The 27,644-nt window shown below is 39.2% G+C and overlaps 1 protein-coding gene across 1 annotated transcript in view; it reads left to right on the top strand.

The window, feature by feature from the left end:
• USH2A (usherin) overlaps positions 1–27,644 on the top strand; it is an 870,853-nt gene that overhangs the window by 427,811 nt on the left and 415,398 nt on the right. Inside the window, exons 32-33 of the mRNA XM_089312189.1 lie at positions 11,030–11,143; positions 13,437–13,598. Coding sequence (XP_089168315.1) covers positions 11,030–11,143; positions 13,437–13,598 — 276 coding nt within the window. The remainder of the gene's footprint in view (positions 1–11,029; positions 11,144–13,436; positions 13,599–27,644) is intronic.

Genomic DNA, 27,644 nt, shown 5'->3' with positions numbered 1-27,644 from the left:
TTAAAAGATTTACTTATTTATTTGAAAGTCACAGTTACACATAGAGAGAAGGAGAGGCAGAGAGAGAGAGAGAGTCTTCCACCGCTGGTTCACTCCCCAACTGGCCACAACAGATGGAGCTGCACCAATCTGAAGCCAGGAGCCAAGAGCTTCCTCCAGACCTTCCGACAAAGGTGCAGGGGCTCAAGGACTTGGGCCGTCTTCTACTGCTTTCCCAGGCCATAGCAGAGAGCTGGATCACAAGTCGAGCAGCCGGGACTTAAACTGGTACCCACATGGGATGCCAGCACTGCAAGCGGTGGCTTTACCTGCTATGCCACAGTGACGGCCCCAACTTTTATATTTCTTTTAAATCATACTCAGTTCCTTCCTCAAGGTAGGATCAATATACTTCTATAAAAAGAATGCATGAAGGAATAAATGAACAAATTCAGCATTGTGCTAGCCCCAGAGCTAATGTAATAATAATATTGTTTTATTAGGCTGAGTTGGATTGAGTATTAAACTACTGGCTCTTACTAAGCTGTCATCAATGTTCTAGTTTTCTAACTTTATGAAATGATGTATAGAACAATCATAATTGTGACACATATTTGGAACTTAATACACATTTTCCCAATAGGAAAAATGCTGCTGGTATGGTAAATAGAATCTAAAGATTGATTCTAAAACTCATACCTCATAATGAAACTCAAGCACTATGTGTATTTGAAATTTAAAACAATGGAAGCTAGTATTGCTGCAATGCTGACAATTATACCTAACAGAAAATATTCATATATTTATAAAAGTTATCTCCTGTGCTCCAGACTAGTGCTAGATACTACCTATGCAATTTTTTATATATACCACCAAAATATAGCTCAAACACTCTCTCTAAGGTATAATGTTATGTAGGAAATAAAGTTTTATGGGGGAAGACCTAGGTTTATCATTTTAAACTAGTTTCACTTGAGAGACAGAGAAGCTAAAATAGTGTTGTCTTCAACAAGATGAAATTTTTCTCTGTCTCATAACAGATATCCACAGTTTGTCAACCTAGAGGCAGAATGTTCCAGTGCTGGGTACCCATGCACTTCATGTTTTTGCTATGGCATCCCTAGAGATAGGGTTTAAGCCTCATGGTCCAAGGCAGCTGCTTGAGCTTCAGCCGTCCAGTTTGCCTTCCATCCGGGAGGAAGGAGGAATGTTGAAAGCAGGATATGCACAGTCACTTTGAAGACATATTTTAAAAGTTGTTCCTCTACCCCTGGTTGTATTCTATGGTCAAAGCTTCAGTACATGACTGTATTTAGCTGCAGGGGTTGATGGGAAATGTCCTAATTTAAAGCGTCCATTTGCTCAGCTAAGAATTCTTTTTATTTTACTGAAGAATCTAATACAAAATAAAAAGCAATTAGTAGTCTAGTAGTCTCCGCTACAATAAGTAAACATCAGGAGAAATGAAAAAAAGAAAGTCATCATGGTATTGTTAAAAGATTAATTTTGAGGAAGTCTCTGCCAGTTTTTATAGTACTCCACAAATTAGAATTCTGTATTTGTAGTTTGTCACAAACTATTTCTTTAAATGTAAATCTTGAAAAAAAATTCTCTGAAAAATGCATAGTACAAAAAGATGGCCTATGACATAAATATTAAAAATAGAAGTGATGTAATGTTCCTGCTTAGCTAATGTAGAAGAATTTCATTAGGTAATGCAGTGTTGATGAGTTAATAGCTTTGTCTAACTCTCCTGAATACATAATGTAGCTGAACTACTTGCACATTGTGAAATATTCAGAGATAGTTTTTTTCTTGCAAGTTATTCAATTTATTTTTTGCAATAAGAATCTACAGTACAGGACTTGTATTTCTTTTTGGTAGTCAGTTATACCATGGATAAAAATGATGGTGATACATTGGGAAGCAGCAGATGAGGGCTCAGATACGTGGGTCCCTGCCACCCACATGAACCACCTACGAGGATGGGATAATGTTCCAGGCTCCTGGCTTTGGCCTGGACAAGCCCTTGCTGTTGTGGGTATTTGGAGAATGAATTAGAAGATGGAGGATCCTGGCTCTATCTCTTACTCTCTGTCTCTGTCTCTCTCTCCACCTTTCAAAGAAACCAAAAATAAATTTAAAAAAATTTTAAATCATGCATATATATAAATTTTGCTATAGAGTAATAATCAAGTAGAAATGTCCAAAATTCTTATAATACTTAATAAAAATAAGTTATGCAACAGATTTAATAAAGAAAAGGAATAGACATCCCAATTTTCTGCTTTCCACCTTTTTAATTATTTTGTATTTTGATTATATTTGGAAGCAATTGAAAAGATTCTATACATGTGAATAAATATGGAGCAAAAAATAAAAGTCTAACATGTTAAATAATGTATACATACACATAGCTTTTCTTATGAATCAGTCGCTATTATAAAGGAGTGTTGTAGGCATGCATACTCATTTTGAGGGGCCAGCATGCTACTCTCTGTTTGTATACAGCATGTTTTAGTAATAAATTTTATCATTTGATCACATTTTAAGGTACATTTTCAATAGAATATTTTCTATAAAAAGTATGCTATTTTTGGTAAGATTTTTTCAATAAATTTTATTCTCATAAAAATAAGGTTTGGATCATAACATAAAATCAATGATTTTTTTAAAAGATTTATTTATTTATTTGAAATAAAGGGTTGGAGGCAGAGATAGAGAAAAAGATTGTCCATCTACTGGTTCACTCCTCAAATGGTCACAATGGCTGGGGCTGAGCGAGACCAAAGCTAGGAGCTTCTGTGTCTCCCATGTGGGTGCAGGGGCCCAAGCATTGGGCCAGCTTCTACTGCTCTCCCAGGCACATTAGCAGAGAGCTGTATCAGAAGTGAAGCAGCAGGCCGGCGCCGCGGCTCACTAGGCTAATCCTCCGCCTAGCGGCGCCGGCACACCGGGTTCTAGTCCCGGTCGGGGCGCCGGATTCTGTCCCGGTTGCCCCCCTTCCAGGCCAGCCCTCTGCTGTGGCCAAGGAGTGCAGTGGAGGATGGCCCAGGTGCTTGGGCCCTGCACCCCATGGGAGACCAGGAAAAGCACCTGGCTCCTGGCTCCTGCCACCGGATCGGCGCGGTGCGCCAGCCGCAGCGTGCCGGCCGCGGCGGCCATTGGAGGGTGAACCAACGGCAAAGGAAGACCTTTCTCTCTGTCTCTCTCTCTCACTGTCCACTCTGCCTGTCAAAAAAAAAAAAAAAAAAAAAAAAAAAAAAGTGAAGCAGCCAAGATTCAAACCTGTGACCATATGAGATACCAGCATTTCAGGTGGTGGCTTAACCTGCCATGCCCCAACACCAGCCCCATGAGTTGATGATATTGAATCCAGAGGACACAGTTTGTAATCTTGACTCTACTGCCTTCTAGCCGTGTAGACTTGAACAACACCTTTTACATCTGGCCCAGCAGCCCCCTCTGCAGAATGAGGTATCCCAAGAGACATCAGCAGGAGATGTCCTGGTCAACAGGGCTGACTTTCATTTCTCTTTTTTTTCCTTTTCCTTATGTGGCCTTGCCTGTCTGCCAGTTTAGTTGGGTCCAGAGAGTCCCAATGATTTTCAAGGATCCATGAGGAGTTAATACAAGTGCATGGCTTCAAACTTACACAAAATTAGACTGAAAATGCCAGATTTTGTAGTTCTCACCACTAAGGACTTGATTTAAAATTTGAGGTTGGATGTAAGCCTTCTAGAAGAATCTTAACTGAGTAATGCTTTGAAGTCAATTAAAATCATGTTTAAACCATTCTCTAGTTCTGAGATTAGACCCTTCATCTTATAAAGTAATTTTTTTAAAAGATTTATTTATTTATTTGAAAGTCAGAGTTACACAGACAGGAGAGACAGAGGGAGGGAGGGAGGGAAGGAGAGAGAGAGAGAGAGAGGTCTTTCATCTGATGGTTTACTCCACAATTGGTGGCAACGGCCAGAACCACTCTGATCCAAAGCCAGGAGCCAGGAGCTTTTCCCAGGTCTCCCATGCATGTGCAGGGGCCCAAGGACTTGGACCATCTACTGCTTTCCCAGGCCATAGCAGAGAGCTAGATTGGAAGTGAAGCAGCTGGGTCTTGAACCGGCGCCCATATGGGATGCTGGCACTTCAGGCCAGGGCGTTAACCCACTGTGCCACAGTGCCAGCCCCTAAAGTAATTTTTAAAATTATTTTTCCTCTCAAAATCCTTGACCCAAGGTCTTAGATCTGTCATGTTCCCTATTAGAAGTTATAAACAAGGTCAGGAAATCCACTGGAAGCAGATTAAATGGATGAAACATTAGCCATAAAGTTTCTAACAGATTACTTACATTTGGAGTAAACCTACTCTTCCATCTGTTGAGTAAAGTGGAAATTGGCTTTTGTTTCTCAAATATTAGAGAACCTTATTCTTGTTTAAAATATTATCAAAAACACAACAACAAATCCCACCTTCCTAGGCTACCAAGAACCAGGGCAGAAGCCTCCTGGATATGTTTCCAGATCGCTATTAGACCGTTACATTTCCATCCATATTTAACAAATGTCATTATTCAGTTTCATGGGGTCACTGTGTCAAAATGTCTGTGTTAGAACTTTAATTTATTTTCAGAGATCCCTTTAAGTGGGCAGAAAGCATGGCATGTTGGATTGATTTACTGTCTTTAATCCGTCCATTGGGGTTGATTTGGGATGTATACTCAAAAATTAGAATTTATTAGGACTGCAGTGGAAGCCTGAGCCAGAAAAGAAAATGCTCTTTTGCTTCTGCTCTCTTTCCTCTCGCTGGCTTTTCTTTTAAAAAACTGGGTTCTTCCATTATGTCTCCAGGTAGTGGTAGCAGCTCTGCGTGTGCGGGATCCCTTACCAGATGGCCCTCTTAATAAATGCCTTGCTCCTGCCCACCCTGTTTCTTGATCCAAATGTGAAATGCCAGCAAATAAATAAGAGCATTGTAGTCTGATGAGTTCTCTTGAGATGGGGAAAAGCCCTGGGGAGAGGAAGTTGGAAACAGCTTTTCTGTTTGCTGGGCTGCCCCTGATCACTGGCCAGCGCCTAGAGGACACTGCTTAGGTATTAAGAATCTAAAAGCACAGAGAGAGGGAGGGAAGAAGGGAGAGAGAGAAGCCAGAAGAGAAGGACGGGAAATTCTTCATATGATTCCAGTTGCTTCTGCTAACATGAAAACACTGTTGGATTGATGGAGTCCATTTGAAATATGGTGCGTGACCTTTGAGAGGGGGACCACTGACTTTAGACTCGGGCTAGACAATTGCCATGTGCAGATTTCACCGGCAGACTCAAAGTGCAATGGAAATGAGTAGGTAATGAGAGCAGAGCAGCCAGTTCTTTAATTGAATTAAAAGCTGGGTGACATCAATGCAGACACCTGTCCAATTACAGACAGGCCAAGGTGTTTACCATTGCTGTACAAGCGATTCAGAGATGACAGAAATCTTTCCGCCCACAGATTAACATAATGAAGGAGAACAGATTACAGTGGATGCTGGCCAAACACCTAGGTTGGCAGCTGGGGGTGGGGTGCGGGAGGGAGGAGGAGGCTGCTGAAGTGTGTAAATAGAGACGGAGTCCCTTTTTTTGCTCCAAACTGTGTTTGCCTTTAGAAAGAATGCCCTTTGGCTTCGTGTCTCAGGCTGCGTTTCCAGGCAGAGCATTTATCCTTGTCTGCATTTAGTCAGAGGAGTTAATCAGGGAATTTCAACGTCAAAGCGACTCCTCTGTTGTTTTTTCTGCTTCTCAGCATACAGAGTCCTATTAGAGACACAAAGGCTCGCACAGCTGGTGTCAGCTCCACAATGATTTTCTCCTAGGTAGTCGGGCTGCCTCCGATTATTAATATTTCTCTTCGGCTCCTTTGAAACTTGAGGTGAGAGCAAAGGAAAGAAAGTGTTGGAGACAATAATCTATCATTGAAAAGAAACAGTGCCTATTACATTGCTGGCTCCTGTAAGGGATGGAGTGGCAGGAGGGGCAGGAAGAAGCTGAGTGGAGCTAAGAGGGTGAAAATCTTCATTTTTTTGGTCGACCATCAAGTGCCTACTTTTGGTAAACCAGAGTAACAGTTGCAGGATAAGGAAAGCAGTAAAAGGATGTGGCTTGTGCATGCAAGGGATTCCCTCAAACACTGCAAAGTCTTGTAAGTTTCAAGCTTCTCCAGGCTAAGGTTCTCCCGCTCTACTATGTTGAAATCCTCAGGCACAGAATTTGGAGCCGTGTACGGGAAGGCTGGCTCTTAAATGTCCTTTCTTTCCTCAGGATCCTGCCCCAGCTCTTTCAGCCTGGACTTTCAGCACCCACTGTGGCCCACAGGGCCGCCATTCAAAGGAAATCTACTAAGCTGACTTCAAAACTCCCTTGGTGGGGCATGTCAGGATTTCTCAATGTTAAGCATTAATGCAAAATGCATTATCACTTAGCAGTGAGAGTTATGGCCCTTCTGGTGCCAATGATTTTGATCCAGATACCAGTGTCCCTGTGTTTCATGGGATACTAACACTTTTAAGACATCAATAAGGCTTACTTTATGCTTATTGAATGTTTTTTTTTTTTCCAACTTTTTTCTTTCAACTTGCCTTCTTCCATTATCAAGAGAGACTGGCAGGTTTCCTGACATGGTTGGGACCATTTTCTCATTTCACAGAGTTTGTGGCTGAAAGGAAATTTGAGAGGTCATCTGGCCTGCTTTGTGGCAGGAGCACTCTCGAGTAAAAAGAAAAAGACTTCCCTTAGATGTCTCCCAAACAAGGTTTCTGTCCAAGCCAATCCTAAAATTCTCTCTCTTTCTGATACTGAAACAAATGCTCAATGATTACCCTATTTTTTCTTATTTGTCTTTAATCTTATACAGGCCTTCTATCATCTTTGAGAAGTGTGGACTTTATAAATTCCCTTGTCCACTTGGCATGTATGCAAGTGTTCTGCCTTATGTATTAATTACAAGTTAATGTATTATCATTGGTCCTTCTAGCTCAAACATCTAAAAAAACCATTTGTGTTTTATAATAATGCCTTTTCTAGAGGCATACAGAAGAAACATTGATAAGTGTTTTACTATGATTATATTATACTAGCAGTACTATTGTTTTTTTTTTTCTGGAGTGCTACTGTGACACTTAAAGCTACTCTGCTACTCTGATGCTTAAGTCCATTAGAATAATAACTCAAAGTATATAGCCAAGAAGGTCTCCTTTGTTTAGTCTTGAATAGAACATGCTTGTCCTCATTCTTTGATAATAGTACAACTATTTATAAGCATCAACTTTTAACCATCCTGGTGAACTCTCCATATTGAGACACTAGAGGTAACTTGTGTTTCCCAGATGTTAGGGAGACTTTTTATTATCCTTATTTTGTGAAGACCACTAGGTTGACCAGCCCCTTCCTCTACCCCAATCCTTAATTTTCACATGACTAGAAAAGGGAAGATGCTGAATCATAATACTGCTCTTCCCACCACAGTAAATTATCCTAATTTAGGGAAATAATCCTGTATTTAGGGAAAACTATCCAGCCGTTTTGACAAACTTTGAGACTTTTAAAAGAGCCAGTCCTTTCTCCTCTAGAAATAGGGAAGAAATGTCACTCAGCCTCAGAAAGTATAGAATGCATTTTAAAAGTATGATTTTCAAACCATCTCAAACCTTCCCGTCTGGGATCCAAAGTTGCCAAGAACCAAAACATTAACTTTCTCCTCCTTTTTTTTCTATTTCTATTTTGCAGCTCTCATTTCTCAGCATTTATTATTGTTTCACCTGACTTGAAATGGGAAATGTGACCACTTTGATAAATGGCCCGAAAGATGATCTAGTTTCTCTCGAGCATCTTTCTTTAAGAATCTTTGGATTTTTCAGTGGCATGCAATACAGTTTGGTAAACTTCTTTACCAAAGTGCACAGCTACAGAAACAAGTTTACAGAGAAGAGTATTACCTGGATTTTAAAAGGGGGTTGGGAATTAGCAAAGGAAATTTATGATAAATATATACACACAAAGTACTACCTTTATTGAAGTCAAGAAAGGTTAAACAAAACACTGATGATCATTTAGTGAGTGTGTACTCAGTATCTGGCTTGATATGATTCTTCTTAAAGTCTGCACTAATACATTTCCTAATAAGCTTATATAAACACTGGAATTTCACCATTGAACTTCAGCTATGATTTGGGAAGAAATAACATCTCAGATTAAATTATTGCAAAATTGCAAACTAGTAGAACTGTTTTTATGTTTCGCCTGGATGCCTGACACATCCTCATGCTAAGTATGTCAGATCACCAACCTGTGTACAAAACCACTGTGTCTCTTTGGATACAATATTCCTATGCCTTGGCAAAATCATTCTTATCCATACGAGGCACTGCTTTTCACATGTGCCAAATAACGTGATGAACAAAGGAAACTTACCTCATATTCCAACATATTTTTCTTGCCCATGTTAGGATTAAAAATGTCATTATCTGGGGATTCTTTCATTTCTTGTTAGGGTGGCACTCTGCTGGTTCAAACATGCATGTTATCTTATTTGGAAGCTTACAGTAGTTTCCAACGTGGTAATAGGAAGGACGTGACAAATGCCAAAGATGTTCTGAGATAGAGTGGCTAGCACATATTTTATGACGATCCCTTAGTTTCGATCCTGCAGTTTGGGGATCATGGAAGAGGCATTAAGAAAAACAAAGCATATGACAGTTTGAGATGTTGAGTATGCATTGTGGCATGTTGAGTGAGAGATACCAGTGGGACATCCAGGTAGGGATACATGGCATGCAGGAAGAATAGCAGAGAAAGAGCTTGGAAGACATATGAAGCCCACGGATGGAAATGTGATCACTGAGAGGTGAGGTTTGATGCCATAACAAAGGCAAGTGTATAGAAAAGGAAAGAAGAACTCAGACTTGTGAAATAAAATCTAGTTCCTATGAGAGGGATGCAAGCCACATGAGTCAATTAAAGGAAAGAGCAATCTCAATAGTTAGGAGAAAATCCAGGAAGATTCAGTGTTAGAAGGAAGCTAAGGGACGACAAAGTCCAGGCAGTGTAGGAGGATAAGGAGCAAGGAAGGTTTACTTGGCTTGATATCTAAGGAATCAGGAATGATCTTTAAAAGATAAAAGTTAGTCATAGAAGCTGAGTTGTAGTTTTAACATGCCTTGAGCTAACAATTCTACTACTTATACAGCTCCATGATGAGTTCTGTATATTACTAAGCAAGGTGGTTCATGTTCACACTAACTCTACGTTATCCCCAGGTTGCATCCCCATCTCTTTCAAGACAGGGACTACTGTTATCTGTTCTCAGTTAAGGAAATTAAGAACACGGAGTCTAAACAACCTGCCTGAGCTCCTGCAGCCAATCAGGAGCAGAACTGGCAGTTTTGAACCCCAGCCATCTGGCCCGAGCGTTGACACTCTGCCACCATACTATTGTGTGATGAGAATCTGTGTGTGATGATGCTTGCTTTTAAGACATAACAGAGAAAAGAAATAACTTGTCAAAATAAAGTGAACTCAGAACATGGGTGTTGGTCTTGAAGACAAGGACATTCACAGTGGCAGAAAGGATGGAGAGCAGAAGGTTATGACACAAGGGAGTTTTGTGATTAGAGAGATGAGTTTGGCACAAGATGGTCACATGTGTATGCCTATTAGTTCATTGGCTTGCTGTTGTCTTTGGCCATGAGCTAAGCTGGTAGTGCCAAGCTGATGGGTATTTTCATGTGGAAGCATAGCAGAGAGGGTTCAGTGGCCCAGGGAGATGTCTGGGCAGCTGCTGGAAGGAAGACTTAAAGGCAGCACTGGAATCCAAGGGCAAGAGAGTGATGCCAAAACAAACAATAGCTTATGGTCTCCATCCTGGCTCTTTGCTCCTTTAATTCTTTTTAAGCTTTCTATTGGGTAGAGGACATATGGAAACACGTGTATTAAAGTTTGCCTCTGAATGATGCAAGCAATCAGCAATATTGACACCTTAAAACGATAATATATTCAGTAAGCTATTGAAGGCTAAATCAATAAAGGGATAATATGAGTGGGACTATCTTTTTAAATGAATGATGACAATCTGTGGTTGGGGTTAAAGACCGCTTTGGAAAACTGGGGAAAAACAGTGCTGAGCCATTGCACAAATTGTATATCGAGACCTCTTTAATTTTGAGAACTACCTAAATAACAAACTCCTGCCTTGATTATGAACATCAGTAAACACAATGTGTTTTCATTTATACAGGTACTTTTAATTGCTGAATAAACCTTGTATATCCACCACCAAGTCAGGTTAATTCAACACTTCCATGTATAACACTTCTGTCTCAGACAGGTGTCTTAATTAAATAAACTAATAATTTTGCAAGTGGAAGTACAAAAGCATGATTATCTAATTTGCTAATTGTTCGACTATGTTAATTTGCATATTTGTTAGCTGCAACATAAACAAATGGTTTATATATGTGTATCCTACCGTTAAAATAATGAAGCCACTCTTGGGAGTAGTGTTTCCTAAAGTGTGTTAATAGATACCACATGAAAAGGACTCCTTAGTTAAATATGGGTGAAAAATGCTAGGTTAAAGAAAATTAAATAGTTTTGTGTCTGCAGGGGGTCTCGGATCCTGGAATGAGGTAATATGCATCTTAACTATTGGATCCATTGCACTTTGCTTCATGAACCATATGTGGAACTCCTCATTTTTAATAGGGGAAACATCAAATACTGTTTTATAGTTGTCTTAACAACATTTTGTCTCACAATTTTTTCTCATGAATCATCTCATTGTGCAGTCAGCAGACAGGCAGGAAAATAAAGTAAAGAGCATAATTCTGAATTCCTATCTCTCTGACTCTGTCTTTCCCCCCTCTACTTTTCTTCTCGCTCGCTCTCTCTCTCTTTCTTTCTCTCTCTCTCTCTCTCTCTCTCTCTCTCTCTCTCTCACACACACACACACACACACACACAGCTCTTCATAGATGCTATGGTAAACATGCATTTCCCTTTTGTCTCCCTTTTATTATAGGCATATTGACAGGCTTGATACCCTTCAAAAACTATGCAGTAACCCTAACTGCATGCACTTTGGCTGGCTGTACTGAGAGCTCACATGCATTGAACATCTCTACTCCACAAGAAGGTAAAGTAATTTCAAAGGTCTTGACTTCCACATTTCAGTCATGAATAATAAAATAGGAGAAGAGCTAAATGCTGCAAGGCCATTTGCTGGAAAACCCCAACCTAATTTGATGACAAAGTGCATTGCCAGGCCATAATTGCTCCATTTTTTGGGGGGGTGCGAAAATGAATCAAACTCCATACCCTTTAATGACATGCATCTTTAATAGCTGTAATGCAGATTAATGGGCTTTTTAATTGCTGTTACATTGTTCATGCAAGAGCCTTGTCATTAATATGAAGCATCTGAAAGATTAATGAAAGCTTCCTCATTTTACTATGGCTCAGAAGTAAATCTAGAGACAGTCTGACTAAAAAGAATTGATTGTATGGCACAGTATGAAATTGAGAATCAAACGGTTGATTTCCATGGTCTCTTTTAACTGCTAAACACCAGCACAGGCAACAATTATTTCAGTGTGATGGAACCTCCAAATGACAATTGAGGAATTATTAACCACTGCTCAGTTCTTTCTGACTTCAGTCACACTTTTGTTGTACTTGGAACTTGCAAACTGTTGGCATAAATTAATGTTTCAGAAAGCATACGTTAAGAAGGCAATGAGAAAGAGAAAATATTTTAGTACTCCAAAGTAAAGGCTTTGCTCAAGCATCAGAATGCATCACTTCAAGAAATAACAGCTCTCCAAACATGTGAAGCATTGTTGCTTCGTATTTCTCTCTCACGGATGAGAGCGATTGCACATTTCTTATGCTGTCTGGTTGTAAAGTTATTTAGGAGATTTAAAAGCTTGATCTTTAGGGAAAAGAGTCAGCTAGTTTCGCTCTTTCTACCTTTCCTGGTATCCATGCATCCACCCCCACTCTTTCTCTTAAAACCTTTACCAAGCACCACTTGCACAAAAGATATGTAAGAGAAAGGAAGACGTAGGCCTTTGTGACAGCAACAGGACAAAGCCTTTTGTGTAGTTCTTCTTGGGACTCTGTACTTTGCACTTGACCTAACCAAACACCCTTCACCTGGACCATGCGATGAGTGACCCATGGTCAGCATTTTCTCAGCAGTGTCTCTATCTAGTCCACCAATAATAGTCTGTTTTTCTCAGTGTATCATTGCTTCTGTGGGGACACATCATCATTGTCCCCTGGTATACATACTTCCACCAGCCTCCAAATGGGGTGAGGCATCCTATGTTTCTTATTGTTTCCTCTATGTCCTCTACATCCTCTGTCCAAATTTTGCCAGGAACCCTTCACTCCTATTTCACAGCTTTGCCCAGAGGAATCCCTATTTGTTTGGATCACATTTCCTTGTCATTATTTCAGGAATTCCCAACTGCAGCATCTTCATGGAGTTATTTATGGTTTACCAAATGATTGAAGTGTTTGCCATCAAGTTTTAAAAATACTAAATTTCCAGCCGGTGCCGCGGCTCACTAGGCTAATCCTCCACCTTGCGGCGCCAGCACACCGGGTTCTAGTCCCGGTCGGGGCGCCAGATTCTGTCCCAGTTGCCCCTCTTCCAGGCCAGCTCTCTGCTGTGGCCTGGGAGTGTAGTGGAGGATGGCCCAAGTGCTTGGGCCCTGTACCCTATGGGAGACCAGGAGAAGCACCTGGCTCCTGGCTTCGGATCAGCGCGGTGCGCCAGCCGCAGCACGCTAGCCGTGGTGGCCATTGGAGGGTGAACCAACGGCAAAAGGAAGATCTTTCTCTCTGTCTCTCTCTCACTGTCCACTCTGCCTGTCAAAAGAAAAAATACTAAATTTTATGGCTCTACCTCATTGACTGCTGTATAAAATGAACAGATCCTTTTTCAAAATTAGACAGTATAGAATTTTTACATAAAGTTAAATAACTTGATTTTCTGGCTATTTTTGTAGTTACACAGAGCTTTTTAAACGTATCTTTTATGACCCACTCTTGCCAGCACTGCCCATCTTACATCATAAGTTACCCAAGGCTCAGAAACTGTACCTGCTCAATTTGCTTCACTAGGCACATCCCCATGTAGAGATTATGGTTTAATAATACTTTTGATGAAGCAACACAAATATCAGTCAAGTGAACTAGTTTTAAGTATTCCCCATCCATCACCAATGCAAATTCTCATAAATTCAGGACAGTTATTTAGCATTGTTCCTAATGCAATTACTGATACACTGCCCACGAATCAGGAACGTTTCCATGCATGAGATTTCAGGTTTATCCCATGATTTATTGGTTTGGGCCTGAAAAGTTTAAGTTAGAAAAGTAAACTAAAATTAGACTCTATAAATCTTCCTATTCCCCCACAGCCCCACAAGAGGTTCAGCCACCAGTAGCCAAATCCCTTCCCAATTCTTTGTTACTCTCCTGGAATCCACCGCAAAAAGCAAATGGTATCATAACTCAGTACTCCCTGTACATGGATGGGAATCTGGTCTATTCAGGCAGTGGACAGAACTACACAGTCACAGGTAAGTGTTCCATCATTATCAGTTAATAGTTATAGCTTATGTGTGTGTGTACTAGAGAACTTTCATTTATGGTTATCTGACAGCATGATTTTTGAAATTGAGTTTTGTATTTTCCTCTCCTGTTAACCATTCTAATAGAAAGATTTCCATGGTCATATTAGACTTCGGTGGAGCCAAAGTGGAATAAATGGGAAGTCGCTCATGTTGTCTCCTTCTCCCTTCACTGAGGGCTGTTGTCCTGTGTCATGTTCTCCACTATGGATTCCACTTTCCTGACCTAAATCCTTCCCTCTAAAATGCTTTGGAAGGAGCCTTGGGAATACTTGAATACAAAGAGCTTGGCACACAACTGCTCTGCCTTCTACAGATGATGAGATTAAAGTAGAGGCACACTCACTGTCTCCCTTTGCATCAAGTTTGTTACTGGGAATATGCTCCACAGCCACATGGGCTGCCTGCTGTCAAATACTCAGAGCATAGAATCATCTTACAGCACAGAATCAGGACTCAGTGTGATCTGAATTTTAGCCCATTATAAAAGAAATATAGTAAATGTGCCCAGATCCTATTATAAAGTATAACAACACCTCAGTCAAATGAGGTAAATTGTTGAAAAACTTTCAAAACAAAAGAGGCCTGGATTATGCATGCTTTCTGGTATCTGTACTATGTTTATATTTGTATAATCTTTATCATGGTTATATATTTCTTATTACTCTAAGAATTATATTTGACTCTCAGATGAGACTTTATTAATCAAGCATTGATGAAAAAGCTAAGACCTAGAAATATTAAGTTCTTCGTGAAAGGTCACAACAAGTTGGAGATAGAGGTAAAATTAATTATTTATGTATTCACTCATTCGCATTAATGCCATGTACTAAGGTCATAACAGGGAATTGGCCAGACACTGGCCTTCCTGTATTAGTACTCTCAGCATCAGAGGGACGCACACAGGTGCCAGGATGAGGCATTTGTGCACAGCACCATGTGTTCATCTGGTTGCATTCTGAGGTTGACCTTTTCTTGTCTCTGTTGTCTGAGAACCTTAAATAGACAAGGACTATTACTCCTATATTTTATTTGTCTTTATTAAATAGGACATTTCTTCTGCGTGGTAGATTTTGTTAATAGCCTCATTTGTAAGGGGGGAAACTGAGACAAAGAAGAGTTCAGTAACTTACTCTAGGTCACACAGCCTGTGACGTGGTAGGCTCACAGTAATGAGCAATTTGTGCTGAAGAGACTGTGGTCTTACAACAAGTTACTTTTCAACTTCTCTGAGACTTTCTGAATCTGGAAAATGGGACTACCTACATTTTTCAGGACTTGGAAGAACTTAGAGTATATAGAAAACATGTAATATGTTGTTAGCACTCAGTAAAGAGAAGTTACAATTGTCACTTCCAATAGAACAACAGAATTTGCATTATAAACCAAAAAAATAGATTATTCTCACCCTAAGTACCTCTAATGGCATTAGCAGAATTAAAGGTTATAGGCTCAGAAATTCTTTCAGAAATAATGAAATCAAAGAATCAACATGATATTTGCATTACACAGAGCACTTCTATGGTACTGAAAGATCATTGTGCATGATGGGATATCATATCACTCTTAGGCCTAGAATGGACATGACTTCTGCAAAGCCTTCTCTGACTTCTAAAGTATGACTTAGGCATGCCCCTGTGTGCTCACAGAATTCCTTGGTATCACCCCCTTCACTTATTTTGTTTATGTTGTCTTGAATACTGCTGCTTGTTTGCTTGTTGGTTTGCCCTACTAAGCTACAAGCATCATATGGACATACCCTTGACTGTCATAATTATTCCTGCACCTCTAAGACCTATCATAGAGTGAGCAGCCAATAAACAGTGTTGGAGGAACAAATGAATGAAGTCAGATGACCCCTGAGAATAATGAAACAAGCTAGAAAAAGGCAACTGTACTGACAGAGACTAGGGGAGGTGGGTATGGAAGAAAGCAAGACAGAAGACAGAGGAAATCAGTGGAAAAGTAACCAACATCCTTTCCATGTGCAGATCAAATGCTTCCTTGGTCCTGAGGGAAATAGTGCAGCTGGTAGCAGGTCTCAAAGTATGGACCAAGGTTATTTGTAAAATGTGCAAGTGGTGGAAGGTGACATTGTGAGAAGCTAGAAAAACAGCATCGTGGGAAGGATGGGAGGCAAGAATTCATGTTGATTTCTGATACCAGCTACAAAACAATTGGAAATGCTGTATTTTATTTGATTGAATCAAATGGATTGTGTGTGACACAATGGTAAATGCTACCATTGTAGATTAGTACAGTGTATGCCCCACCTATAAACTAAAGAAAGTGAAATATTTTAAAAATGCCTATAACCACCTTTTCTTGCTATGGTGGCAGTATATTCTTTGATAGTTTTCAATCTTTATGTGTTTTATGAAGAGCATATCTCCAGTATCAGCCAGAGCATTTTTTTCCCATGGCCTTCTTCACTTTTCATAAGCACCTAACATTTTGGTGTTTTCATCCATAAATAGCTCATGAGTAAGCATTGGCACTAAGCCTAGAAAGATAATAAGAGTCCATAGATGGACATAATTGTTCTAATATTCTAGCTAGCAAAACTAAGACCTAAACCCAATCAGCAAAGACAAATCTAATCAGCAATTGCAGCAACCAATTCAAATGTAGATCTATCTAGTCTCAGATTCACGCTTTTCTACTTTCTGCTTGTTGAACTCATTTTATTTTTCCTCACCATAACTCTGAAAGACAGACAGGAGCCTAATTATAAACCCCAGAAATCCTGTATTAATCTTCTGGGGCTGCCCTACAAAATTGCACATCCTGCAAGGCTTAAATAACGGGATTTTTTTCTCTCTCAGTCAAGAGACTGAAGTCCAAGATCAAGGTGCTGGCAGGTTTGGTTGCTCCGGAGACCTCCCACCTTGTCTTGCAGATTCCACCTTCACAGGATCCTTCCTGCACACAGTGGTGTCACTTCCTCTTCCTACAGGGGACAGAAATCAGATCCAATGAGGTCTCTTCTCTTACAACTTCATTCAATCTTAATCGCCTCCTTGAAGGTCCTATCTCCAAATATAATTATTTTGAGGGTTAGGGTTTGAACATATAAATTTTGGGTGTATGGGGGTCACAATTCAGTCCTTAATAGTACCATAAAGAATTCGTTTTCTACTGCAGCACTGGCTGAATGCTGACTTTTCCAGAGATTCCCAAATTGTGTGAAGAATTGAATAATACAGGCTTTAAGAACCCTTTATACTCTTCAGATTTTATACCTAATTTACACTAAATTCAGGTCTTTATATGTCCAAAATTAATCTGTCCACTAGGACTCACAGAAAAGACAGAGTGGGAAAGAGAATCTTTCTATCTAAAACCAGTCAAGGAAAATGCTGGAAGGAAACACTCTAATCATTGAAATGGACACTGTTGATCTGTGCCATGTTTCAACATGATCTGTACCTACAGTGCTGTTGGTACTCATTGCTTGTCTTTCTGCCACAGCATCTGGTCTGCTGGCCCTTCTGTGCTGTAGTGGTTTGTGGATGAAACTTTTATTCACGAGATCTGTTGGTTTCAAGAATAGTGGCAGTTTAGGGTCCCTAAAATGGATCTGCATACTTCTGAACTGTATTTCAGAGAAAGACTGAGAGATGAAGATACTGTGAACTAGATGAGGGAGACAGTTAATACTATTCTTTAAGTATAATAGTACTGTATGTTTTCTGAAGATAAGTTAAACACACAGATATCTCATACCTGATAATCTCACCATACAGATAATATTCTTTTTTAAAAATTTATTTTATTTATTTGAAAGAGTTACAGAGAGAGGTAGAGACACAGAGAGAGGTCTTCCATCCGCTGGTTCACTCCCCACATGGCTGGAATGGCCAAAGCTGTGCTGATCTGAAGCCAGGAGCCGGGAGCTTCTTCTGGGTCTCCCACGCAGGTGCAGGGGCCCAAGGAGTTGGGGCATCTTCTACTGCTTTCCCAGGGCATAGTAGAGAGCTGGATTGGAAGAGGAGCAGTCAGGTCTTAACCCGGCACCCATATGGGATGCCAGCGCTTCAGGTCAGGGCTTTAACCCACTGCACCACAGCACCAGCCTGATAATATTCTTAATATTTGATGTAATTCCTGTTGGTATTTTATTCTTTGTAACAACATTGGACTATAACCTATAAACAATTTTGCATCCTTATTTAGTCCCTTATTATGACTATTCTCCAACATTAAACACTTTTCTAAAACTGTTGTGAAATATTTTAATAATATATTTCATTTTATAGATTACATTGATGTATTTAACCATGAAGAAGCAAGTTTTGTTTTTAAGATTTATTTTATTTATTTGAAAGGTAGAGTTACAAAGACAGAGAGGGAAAGATAGAGATCTTCCATCTGCTGGTTCCCTCCCCAAATGCCCACAACTGACAGAGCTGGTCCAAGCCAAGATCAGGAAGCAGCTTCACCCCTGTTTCTCACATGATTGGCAGGGGTCCAAGGATTTGGGACATCTTCCACTGTTTTCTCAGGAGCATTTGCAGGGAGTTGTATGAGAAATAGAGCAGCCAGGACTCAAACTTGTACCCATATGGGATGCCGGCATCACAGGTGGTAGCTTGACCTGTTATGCTACCATGCTGGCCCCTGAAAATAGTTCCTAATTTATCCCTATTTTAACCGTTATGACAAATATTATACATAAATAATTTATTTGCTAGGTTCCTATAAGGGAACAGTTAAGTCAGAAATAATGAACTTTTACAGAATACATTGATATATATTGTCACAGTATTTCAAAAAAAAGTTATTAGCAATGAATGTTACAATCCTAAATCTTAGACAATTTCACAAGTGAGAAAATATTTTATTTTTATTTGCATTTTAACTGCTTGTTATACTGACTACTTTATGTATGATTATTAGCCATTTATCCTTTATTTAATTCATCCAATCAGTCTTGATAAGCAAAAACTTAATAAGGGAAAGAGATAATTCTGAATTGCCTTCAGGAGCTGTGCTTCATACTTTGTTTTTGCTGGTTATAATCAGCTGCATATTTAAAACCCTTAGCCCTCTGTACTATCAAAAACTTCCTTAATAACAGCTTAATGTCCTCTCCTAAATATTCAAGGTGTCAACATTTTTTTCCTCACTCCTCCTCCACTTGTAGTTTCCTTTTAGGTCTCCACATAGTACCAATGTTCTCCCGTTGTGCTTAGCAAATGCATCTTGCTGCCATGGTAGTATGGATAAAAGTGAATGCATTTCAATTCAGAAGCCACTTAGCCATCTAGGTGGATGGAATTTTTTTTTCTTTCTCTTAAATATGAAGCATTAAAAGTCAAAGGCATTCCTGCACCTTGAGTTAGTACAAAATATATTTAAAAATGCATACAGTTCAAATTTTTTGCCTTGCATAGGCCATAAGCAAGTAGTATGGTGGGTCAGTTCTGACACTGAAAAATGAATCCAGTTAGAGAACCTCCCGAAGGCTGTTGATGTTTGCTATAATAAATAGCACACACTTTAAGTCAAACTTTTTCATTCTGTATTCAAAGGTAATGGATTTTTCGTAACCATAGTAACCTTGGTGTATTTCTGGATAAATACATGAGGTATATACATTCTAGTTTTATTTTTGAATATAAACTACCACATTATGTATTACTAATAATATGAAAAATAGGATGTAGGTTAGTATAATGACAGCTTAAACTAGTATGCATTTTTCTTCTGCAAAAAATAAATATTTATCAAAAGTATCGGTTCAATTAATTTTTCCCCTGTTTTGTGGTATTCTGGTGGTGCCATTTATCTTTTTTTGCAAGATCTCCATTAATCTCTTATTTCTGCCCCATAACAGATTTTTAAGATTTTCGAGGTAAAAACAATTGTGCTTTAAAGCTTATGATTAAAAACATTATTGAAAGATTGAGGGACCTGTATTGATATCACTAGCAGAGCTATTGTGGGCCATTAAAGATGAGTGTATACTCTATGTTCATAAATAGGCAGAAAAAAGAAAGCTCTTTCTGAGACTGTTCAACATACCAGGATTGTTTCCAAGTTCAGGCCAGATAGCATCCTGATTGATGATGACTATCCAAACTGTAGCCAACCAGATCATTCTCATTTTAAATGAGCACCCTACCAGAAACTGGCAATCTTTAAGAAGTTTGTGAGATGTTTCAGAAAAGTCTACAAAGTTTTTAGAAAAAAGAACAGTGAGATGGTGGTAATTGGGAAAAGTATATGAGGAACACAGCAAGGAAGTTAAGGAAGTTTGTGTGAGTTGTGCTACCTGTGAAGGAAAGAGTGATGCCTCAGAATAGTTTTTTTTTTTAACATGAATTTTTTTTTATTAACTCACCCTACACCATTTGCTGTTGATGACTACTAGAACTTCAAAAAGGGAAGACCAATGGGGACTCTGTAAAAAAAATAAAAAAATAGAACTTTGACACCAAACCATGCTGTGTAATTAATCTGTAGTAGTTTTAGGATTGAATAAGGGTGGCTGATTTCTAGTGCCTTTGCTAACATCTTCCCATTGCTATTCCATTATGATCTGGGCTTCTATCAACAAGAGAGGCAGTAAGATGTGGCTCACGGCAATGTAAGAAGTATGTGAGTATGTGTGTTAGAGAGAGAGCCAGCGAGAGAGAGCAGAGGAGAAGAGGGGAGGGGGAGGGGAGAAGGTAGAGGAAAGGGGAGAAAGGAAGAGAGGGTGGAAGGGAAGAGAGGGGATCAATAGAGAAAGGGAGGATAAAGGAAGGGAGAGGAGAAAAGAGCAGAGAAATTAGGGTAGCAGAGAGGGAGGGAAGAATGAAGAAAAGCAGAAAATTTCTAGTGAAGTCAAATAGGTGATAAGTTATATCTTTAACCAAATTAAGTGTTAATTTTTTTTATCTCATTTGCCAAGGTCAAGATGAACCATATATGAACAGCAAAATAGAAATGCTCATTGTAAACCTTCCACTCACTTAAGTCTTACAATGAGAAATTTATTGAATAAGAAGCTGTATTTGCTTATGGCACAATAAAAGGCATTTAAAGGTTAGGCACTTCTAACCAAGCATATAAGGAACCTTATCAACACTCTACAAATTTCAGCTAAATTATATTCATTCACACTGATGATTTCCAGTACTTTTCTTACCAAAATAAAACTTCACTTAACCTAGATATATTCCTTAAATGTTCATTTTTGAATCTCACAATACTATGCATTGAAAATATCCTCTAATATAATATTACTAAGGGGACTCCTGTGAATGGGTTTGTGCTGTAAACTGTTGGCCCAAATATTCAGAAAGCTGAGCATTCAAGGGTTTTCAGGTAAGACCATGATTTTGTCATGAGTCATCTGGCTTCTCTGTTACTAAGGAAATCATACAGTACCCTTTCATGTCATAGACATGGAGCAGTAAATCAAGAGAGGTCTAAGAAACATTGATGGTATAAAGTTAAAGGAAACTGAAGCTAGGAAAGGAATCTAACAACTCCATAAACAAATAATCCAAAATAGTTATTCAAGGTGTACCTAGATATCAGACCTTTGGTTGAATCAACAGCAGATACTTTCCCTCAAAAGTCATGTTTATGTAGAAAATATCAAATGAAATGAAATAACTTGGACAGAATACTTAACAATCAGTATGCTTAATCATAAACAATACAGCCAAAGCATCATTCTTCCACGAAGATGCTTCTACAGTGCACCTGTTACTGAAGAAATAAAATATGTGTAACTTTATATTTGAATATTTGTACAGGAATATTAACCTAACTCCATTCAACTAAAAAGGCAGAGTTAAATACTGAGAAAAGTGATGGAATGTGTCCTATTGAGAGCTTAACAAATGGAAGCTACCTGTTGTTTTGAGCATTGTAAAAAGTGCTATTATTTTTAATTTATATTTTAAAAGCTATTACATTGAATTATAATTTCTGACATAAAAGTGGTTGGATATTCACAAACTAAACACATCTACTACGGAGCCAGCACCCAAGTCAAGATGCAGAAGATAATGAATCTTCAGGTGTCCCCAGTTTTGTGCCCTCAACTCTTGACCGCTTTTCCTGCCTGTCAACAGCATCAATGATCTTTGCTATTTTTGTACTGAATCTGAGTGGAGTCAAACAGTAGGCTCTCTCTTGTCACCCCACTGGCTTCTTTTGGAGGTGGAAGGAAGAATGAATTAGTGGAAGAGTCTTTTGTGTTCCTGTATCTATATCCTGAACCTTCTGACTTCGAGTAAATTGCTAAGATAGTGTCACTGTTGAATCCCTGCCTTTAGAATGCCACTAGAAGATTTGTAAAATCAGAGATTGCAAACCCAAATCTGGGAGTAATTATAGAAATGCATCATTTAAGTGGTTTCTTTTTTTAATGATTTATTTATTTTATTTGAAAGAGTTACACAAAAAGAAAAGGAGAGGCAGAGAGAGAGAGAGAGAGAGAGAGAGAGAGAGAGGTTTTCCATCCTCTGGTTCACTCAAATGGCCACAATGGCTGGAGCTGAGCCAATCCAAAGCCAGGATACAGGAGCTTCCTCTGGGTCTTCCCACACAGATGCAGGGGCCCAAGGACTTGGGCCATCTTCTTCTGCTTTCCCAGGCCATAGCAGAGAGCTGGATTGGAAGAAGAGCAGCTGGGACTTGAACCAGAGCCCATATGGGATGCTGGCATTGCAAGCACTGGTTTAATCCACTATACCACAGTGCCAGCCCTAAGTGATTTCCTAATGCAGGAAATCACTGGCCTGTGTATATTGTCTATCCCACCTCCTCAAATTATTCAAAATGTCCAACAAAGAATCTTGTGTGACGATATAGCTTTGGATGCCACAGATAAATATGCAATGTGGGATATATTAAAAACTGTTAGAATGTAACACATGAGCCTCTTCTAGCAAAATATGTATATGTATACACATATTTGTATATATATACATATATGGGTGTATATTATACATATACACATGTCTATGTAAGGACATAGAGCAAAGTATTAATAGTGATTATTTTCCTAGTATTTTCTTTTCCTTGAGGGATTATTTTCCACTTTTAAGAATCTCTATAGGCCAGCACCACAGCTCACTAGGCTAATCCTCAGCCTGCAGTGCCAGCACCCCGGGTTCTAGTCCCAGTCGGGGCGCCGAATTCTGTCCCGGTTGCTCCTCTTCCAGTCCAGCTCTCTGCTGGGGCCCGGGAGTGCAGTGAAGGATGGCCCAAGTGCTTGGGCCCTGAATCGCATGGGAGACCAGGAGAAGCACCTGGCTCCTGGCTTCGGATCAGTGCAGTGTGCTGGCTGCAGCGCATCGGCTGCAGCAGCCATTGGGGGGTGAACCAATGGGAAAAGAAGACCTTTTTCTCTGTGTCTCTCTCTCACTGTCCACTCTGCCTGTCAAAATAAATAAATAAATAAATTTTTTTTTAAAAAAGAGTCTGTAGTTTTAATATTAGAAATCAGCATTTTTATAGTGTTTTTCCCCAATTTTAATATATGTCATTAAATTGATGTAAGGGAAGGACATTTCAAGAATGTGACTGCATCTACCAGTCAAAACTTATCTTCTAGTTTGTCTTATTCATCATTTTGATATTTTAATTCATTTGATTATTTATTCATTTCCTTCCAACCAGTAATAAGTATGTTATCTTTCATAGTATTACTAAAATATTATACATATTTGATGATGTATCTCAATTCCCACATTTTTCTTCGATTCACAGGTGCTTCCATATAATTTCCCTATACATTTGCCATTTTAATATATTCTTTCTTCCAATATTAATTTATAAGAGGTAAACATTGATTCAAAATAAGACTATACTTATATTGGGTATAGTCACATCAATTTGTACTCATTTTCATAATCCCCATAGTACCTACACTATGTCTATTGTGTTTATAGGAATAAGGACACAGTATCCCTTAAACGCTTATTGATTTGAATTGAACTGAATTAAGTTGTTAAAATAATAAGTAAATTAGTGATTTATAGTAAATAACTTCTGCACAATTCAGATATAATAAATATGCCAAACATTATAAGCAGTTTTTATAAGGTAGGCTATTATAGCTTCTTAGAATTTTTCTTTTAATCAGTCAATACATAGCAAATCCATATATTTATTGGTTAAGCTACTTGTATTATTTTGCTAGGGCTACCATATCAAGGGATGATAAACAACAGAAGTTGTGTGCCTCACAGTTCTAAAGGCTAAGTCCCAGATCAAGGTGTTGTCTGGGTCGGTTTTTGCTATGGGCTATGTGGGAGAATGTGTCCCAAGTCTGTCCTAGCTTCTGGTAGTTTGCTGGCCATCGTTTGTCCTCCTTGGCTTGCAGACACATCTGAAACAGAATAGCTGTGTTTGCCATGCACCATCAATATGATCATGTTCTTGAGTTTGCCATCCTAAGAAAGAATAGCATTGATCTGCCTGTGCCCAAAATAAAAACTTGGATTTAATCTCCCATTACTTCTCCTTCATCCCTCATATCCACTCTTAAAATTGAAACTCTTTATGTTGGCATGTAACATTCATTGTTTGATAATTACCTACTTTAACTGGCTCATATTGGTCTCCTAATTCTTGTTTATTTCTATGGTGCTATTCTGACTTTTTTTCTGGGTCTTTTTTGATTTTTGAAATATAATTTGTCCCCCTATCAGTAGAGGATATGTGTTCCATGATCTACAGTGGATACCAAAACCCATGGATAGAATGAAAACTTATATATACTATTTTTTCCTATGTACACATGCCTGTAATAAATTATAAATTAAGTCTAGTAAGAGATTAACTCTAATAAATAATAAAATAGAAAAATTATACTGGTATAGTATAATAAAAGTTCTACAAAGCTTATACATTGTTTATTTCTGGAATTTTTTATAAATATTTTTATTTTTTAAATTTTATTTCAAGAATATAAAATTCATGCATTTAATGTATACGAATTTGGGATCATGGTGATTCTTACCCCCTACCTCCCTCTCACGCCTACTCCCACCCTTCTTCCTCCTCCCTCTCCCTTTCCCATTCTTATTTTTTATTTCATTTAATATTTTTGGGCTGCAGTTTACCATGGGAAATGGTGACTACCACAGAGAAGGGGGTGGGGAGCCTTGTGCCCAAGCCTTTTCCTCTTTCCAGACCTATACGCTTGCTGTTTTCTCTGCCAGGAGTGCTCTTTTCAGTCCTTTATGCGGCTAGATCATGGGTCTTCCCTGAGTTCTCAGATTTCATGAAACCTTTTCTGTATTAGCTAGGGTAAACCTAGATCAGGGGTGGGGGACATCCACCCCATGGACCATATATGGCCCACAGAATTATTCCATCTGGACCTGCCAAGGCAGCCAAAGGCAAGACTTGAAATTCAATAAATGTATAGCAGGCTAATTTGTAAGTTAATAATTTTGTATGGGCTGAGAATAATGTTATAAATATCCCACAGGGCCCTTGGCAGAAAAGTGGTACTCCACTCCTGCAAACTGAACACATGGGTGCTGAGGTTTCTCTGGAGTTACCTGTACTGCTACTGCGGATGAGGAGAGAGGGGAGGCTCATTGTTGGGGATCTTTGTGGGCCAGGTCTGGAAGTGAGGGTCACTTCTGCTTACATTCCAGTGGCTTTAACTGAACCTCATGTCTACATCTGACTAAAAGAGATGCAGTAATCAGCTTAAAGCAAGGTCCATTTATTAGTACACGATTCTATATGTAAGAACTTTTGACAGGCTTGACTGGGCTCTTCATTAGGCCTGCACAAGGCCAAAATCAAGTGTTTGGGCAGTTTGAGCTCTCATCTGGCAGCTCTGGGGAAGAATTTCCTTCTACACTCATTCAGATTGTTGTTAGAGTCCACTTCCATATAGTGGCAATTCTGAGATGTCCCTTTCATTTCTGGCTCTGGCCAGGGACTGCTCTCAATCCTACAGGCCATTCTTGTCATTTTGCATGGCCCTGTCCATTTCAGAGAACCTTAGCTGGATTTGATGTTTTGTGTCTCTGGCATCTATCACCAACTGGACAAGCTATCTAAGGATTTGCAATTAGGTGGGGCCTCTCATTTTTGCCATACAAAGGGAGATAATGAGAGGATAGCACACTAAATTCACCAGTTCCACTCACACTCAAGAGGAATTGCATAGAGGTGAAAATCATCAAGTCGTTCTTTGAATTCTTCCTACCTCTCAGTTCAGAGGCAAAATCACGAAGATGTGGCTCCTCCCTTCCATGTTACTTTCCTATGCCTAGTTTCTTGGTATAAGAGGGATTGCAGTAATTATTTCAGAGATTTAGGGTAATGCTGTAAAAATAATTAGAATAGTGCTTTTGTGAAAGTATATGATCAACACATGCAATTAGTTGCAGAAATAATACAATTATTGCTACAATAAAGATCTTAATGTAACAAATCTGTAAGTAAGTCTATATTCAATCTAATTCAGGAAACATTTGTTGAATATCAACATATATTGAGGGTTAGACATTACATATATGACAAAGAGAGCATGCTTTAGTATTCCCTCTGAATCATTCCCAGGTTGATTGCATAGACACAAAGATAGAACTAAATAGAAAACCATCCAGCCGTCCAGCGCCGCGGCTCAATAGGCTAATCCTCCACCTAGCGGCACCAGCACACGTCCCGGTCGGGTGCTGGATTCTGTCCTGGTTGTCCCTCTTCCAGGCCAGCTCTCTGCTGTGGCCCAGGAGTGCAGTGGAGGATGACCCAAGTCCTTGGGCCCTGCACCCGCATGGGAGACCAGGAGAAGCACCTGGCTCCTGGCTTCGGATCAGCACCATGCGCTGGCCACAGCGCGCCGGCTGTGGCAGCCATTGGAGGGTGAACCAATGGAAAAGGAAGACCTTTCTCTCTGTCTCTCTCTCTCACTGTCCACTCTGCCTGTAAAAAAATTAAAAAAATAAAATAAAATAAGGAAAACCATCCAGCCTAAGGCGAGTGCGGGAACAGGTGTGGGAACCATGAAAGAGGTGGTTAATTCCACCTGGAAGCTAAAGTGGAAGTGAATGTTCGAGCAGAGTTTTAGAACTGAAGATACCTAAGGGCTGAGGGAAAAGAATCAACAGACATAGTGCTACAGAAATGCATTTTGTGAAAATTAAACAGGGCACCATTTAATATGGCTGGGCTTCCCTGGGTAAGCGTTCAGTAGTGAGTGGCCAGGTGGAAGTCAAATCACCCGTGGTGCTAAAGTACCTTGAGATGGCTGAACTTTGCTCTTATGCAATGAAGAACCATAGAAAGATTTTCAATAGGGAAACAGCATAAACTAATTAGTGTTTAGGAAATAAATAGTTGAAATATTACTTCAGAATAGTCAAAGCATAGCCTGTCTAGCTCTCTTCACTGGGTAGGCAAAAGGACAAGTAGGTTAGAACTTTAAGGCAAGAAGCTAATTGGACTTAACAGTACAGATGGCAAAGAACAAAGAGGAGAGGAGAGGAAAGCATTATGTTTATTTGTTAACAGCTCTATTGTATTATATTGCTGTGCATTTGTCAGTGTAAAATAAAATCTGCTTATTTTAAATCCTTTTAAATAGTGTTTAAATATTTCCTGATGACACAATCTGCTAAAGTATTTACCCTTGGTACAGATTTCCATTAACCTTGTTGGAGATATTAAGCCTAAAACTGTATATTTTAGGACCTCAAATATGGAGTAAAGCCTGGTGACGTCATTATAAAACCACATCTGGATAAGCTTAGTCTTTGTCTTTCTATCCGATTAAGGAAATTTAGCCATCCTGATAGGAGAGTACCTTTTGCAGACCCTGCATTCTCAGATGATTATGGTGTCCTTTCTCTAAAAATAAAGGCAGCGAGATAGTAAAGCCTATAAGGTTGTAAATGATTTGGAGACAAACCCAGTACACAGATATCAGAGGTACCAGGGGAATTAACTTACATTGGCTATATAAGAAGAAATGAATAGGGGAGATTAAATTCAAAATACTCTTTCCTCATCTCTTTTGTCAAT

Source organism: Oryctolagus cuniculus, chromosome 13 (assembly GCF_051225735.1).
Source record: "Oryctolagus cuniculus isolate XC-2025 breed Fujian yellow rabbit chromosome 13, ASM5122573v1, whole genome shotgun sequence".
Taxonomy (NCBI): Eukaryota; Metazoa; Chordata; class Mammalia; order Lagomorpha; family Leporidae; genus Oryctolagus; species Oryctolagus cuniculus.
Note: the sequence above shows the minus strand (reverse complement) of the source record. Positions and strands in the feature narration are given on the sequence as shown.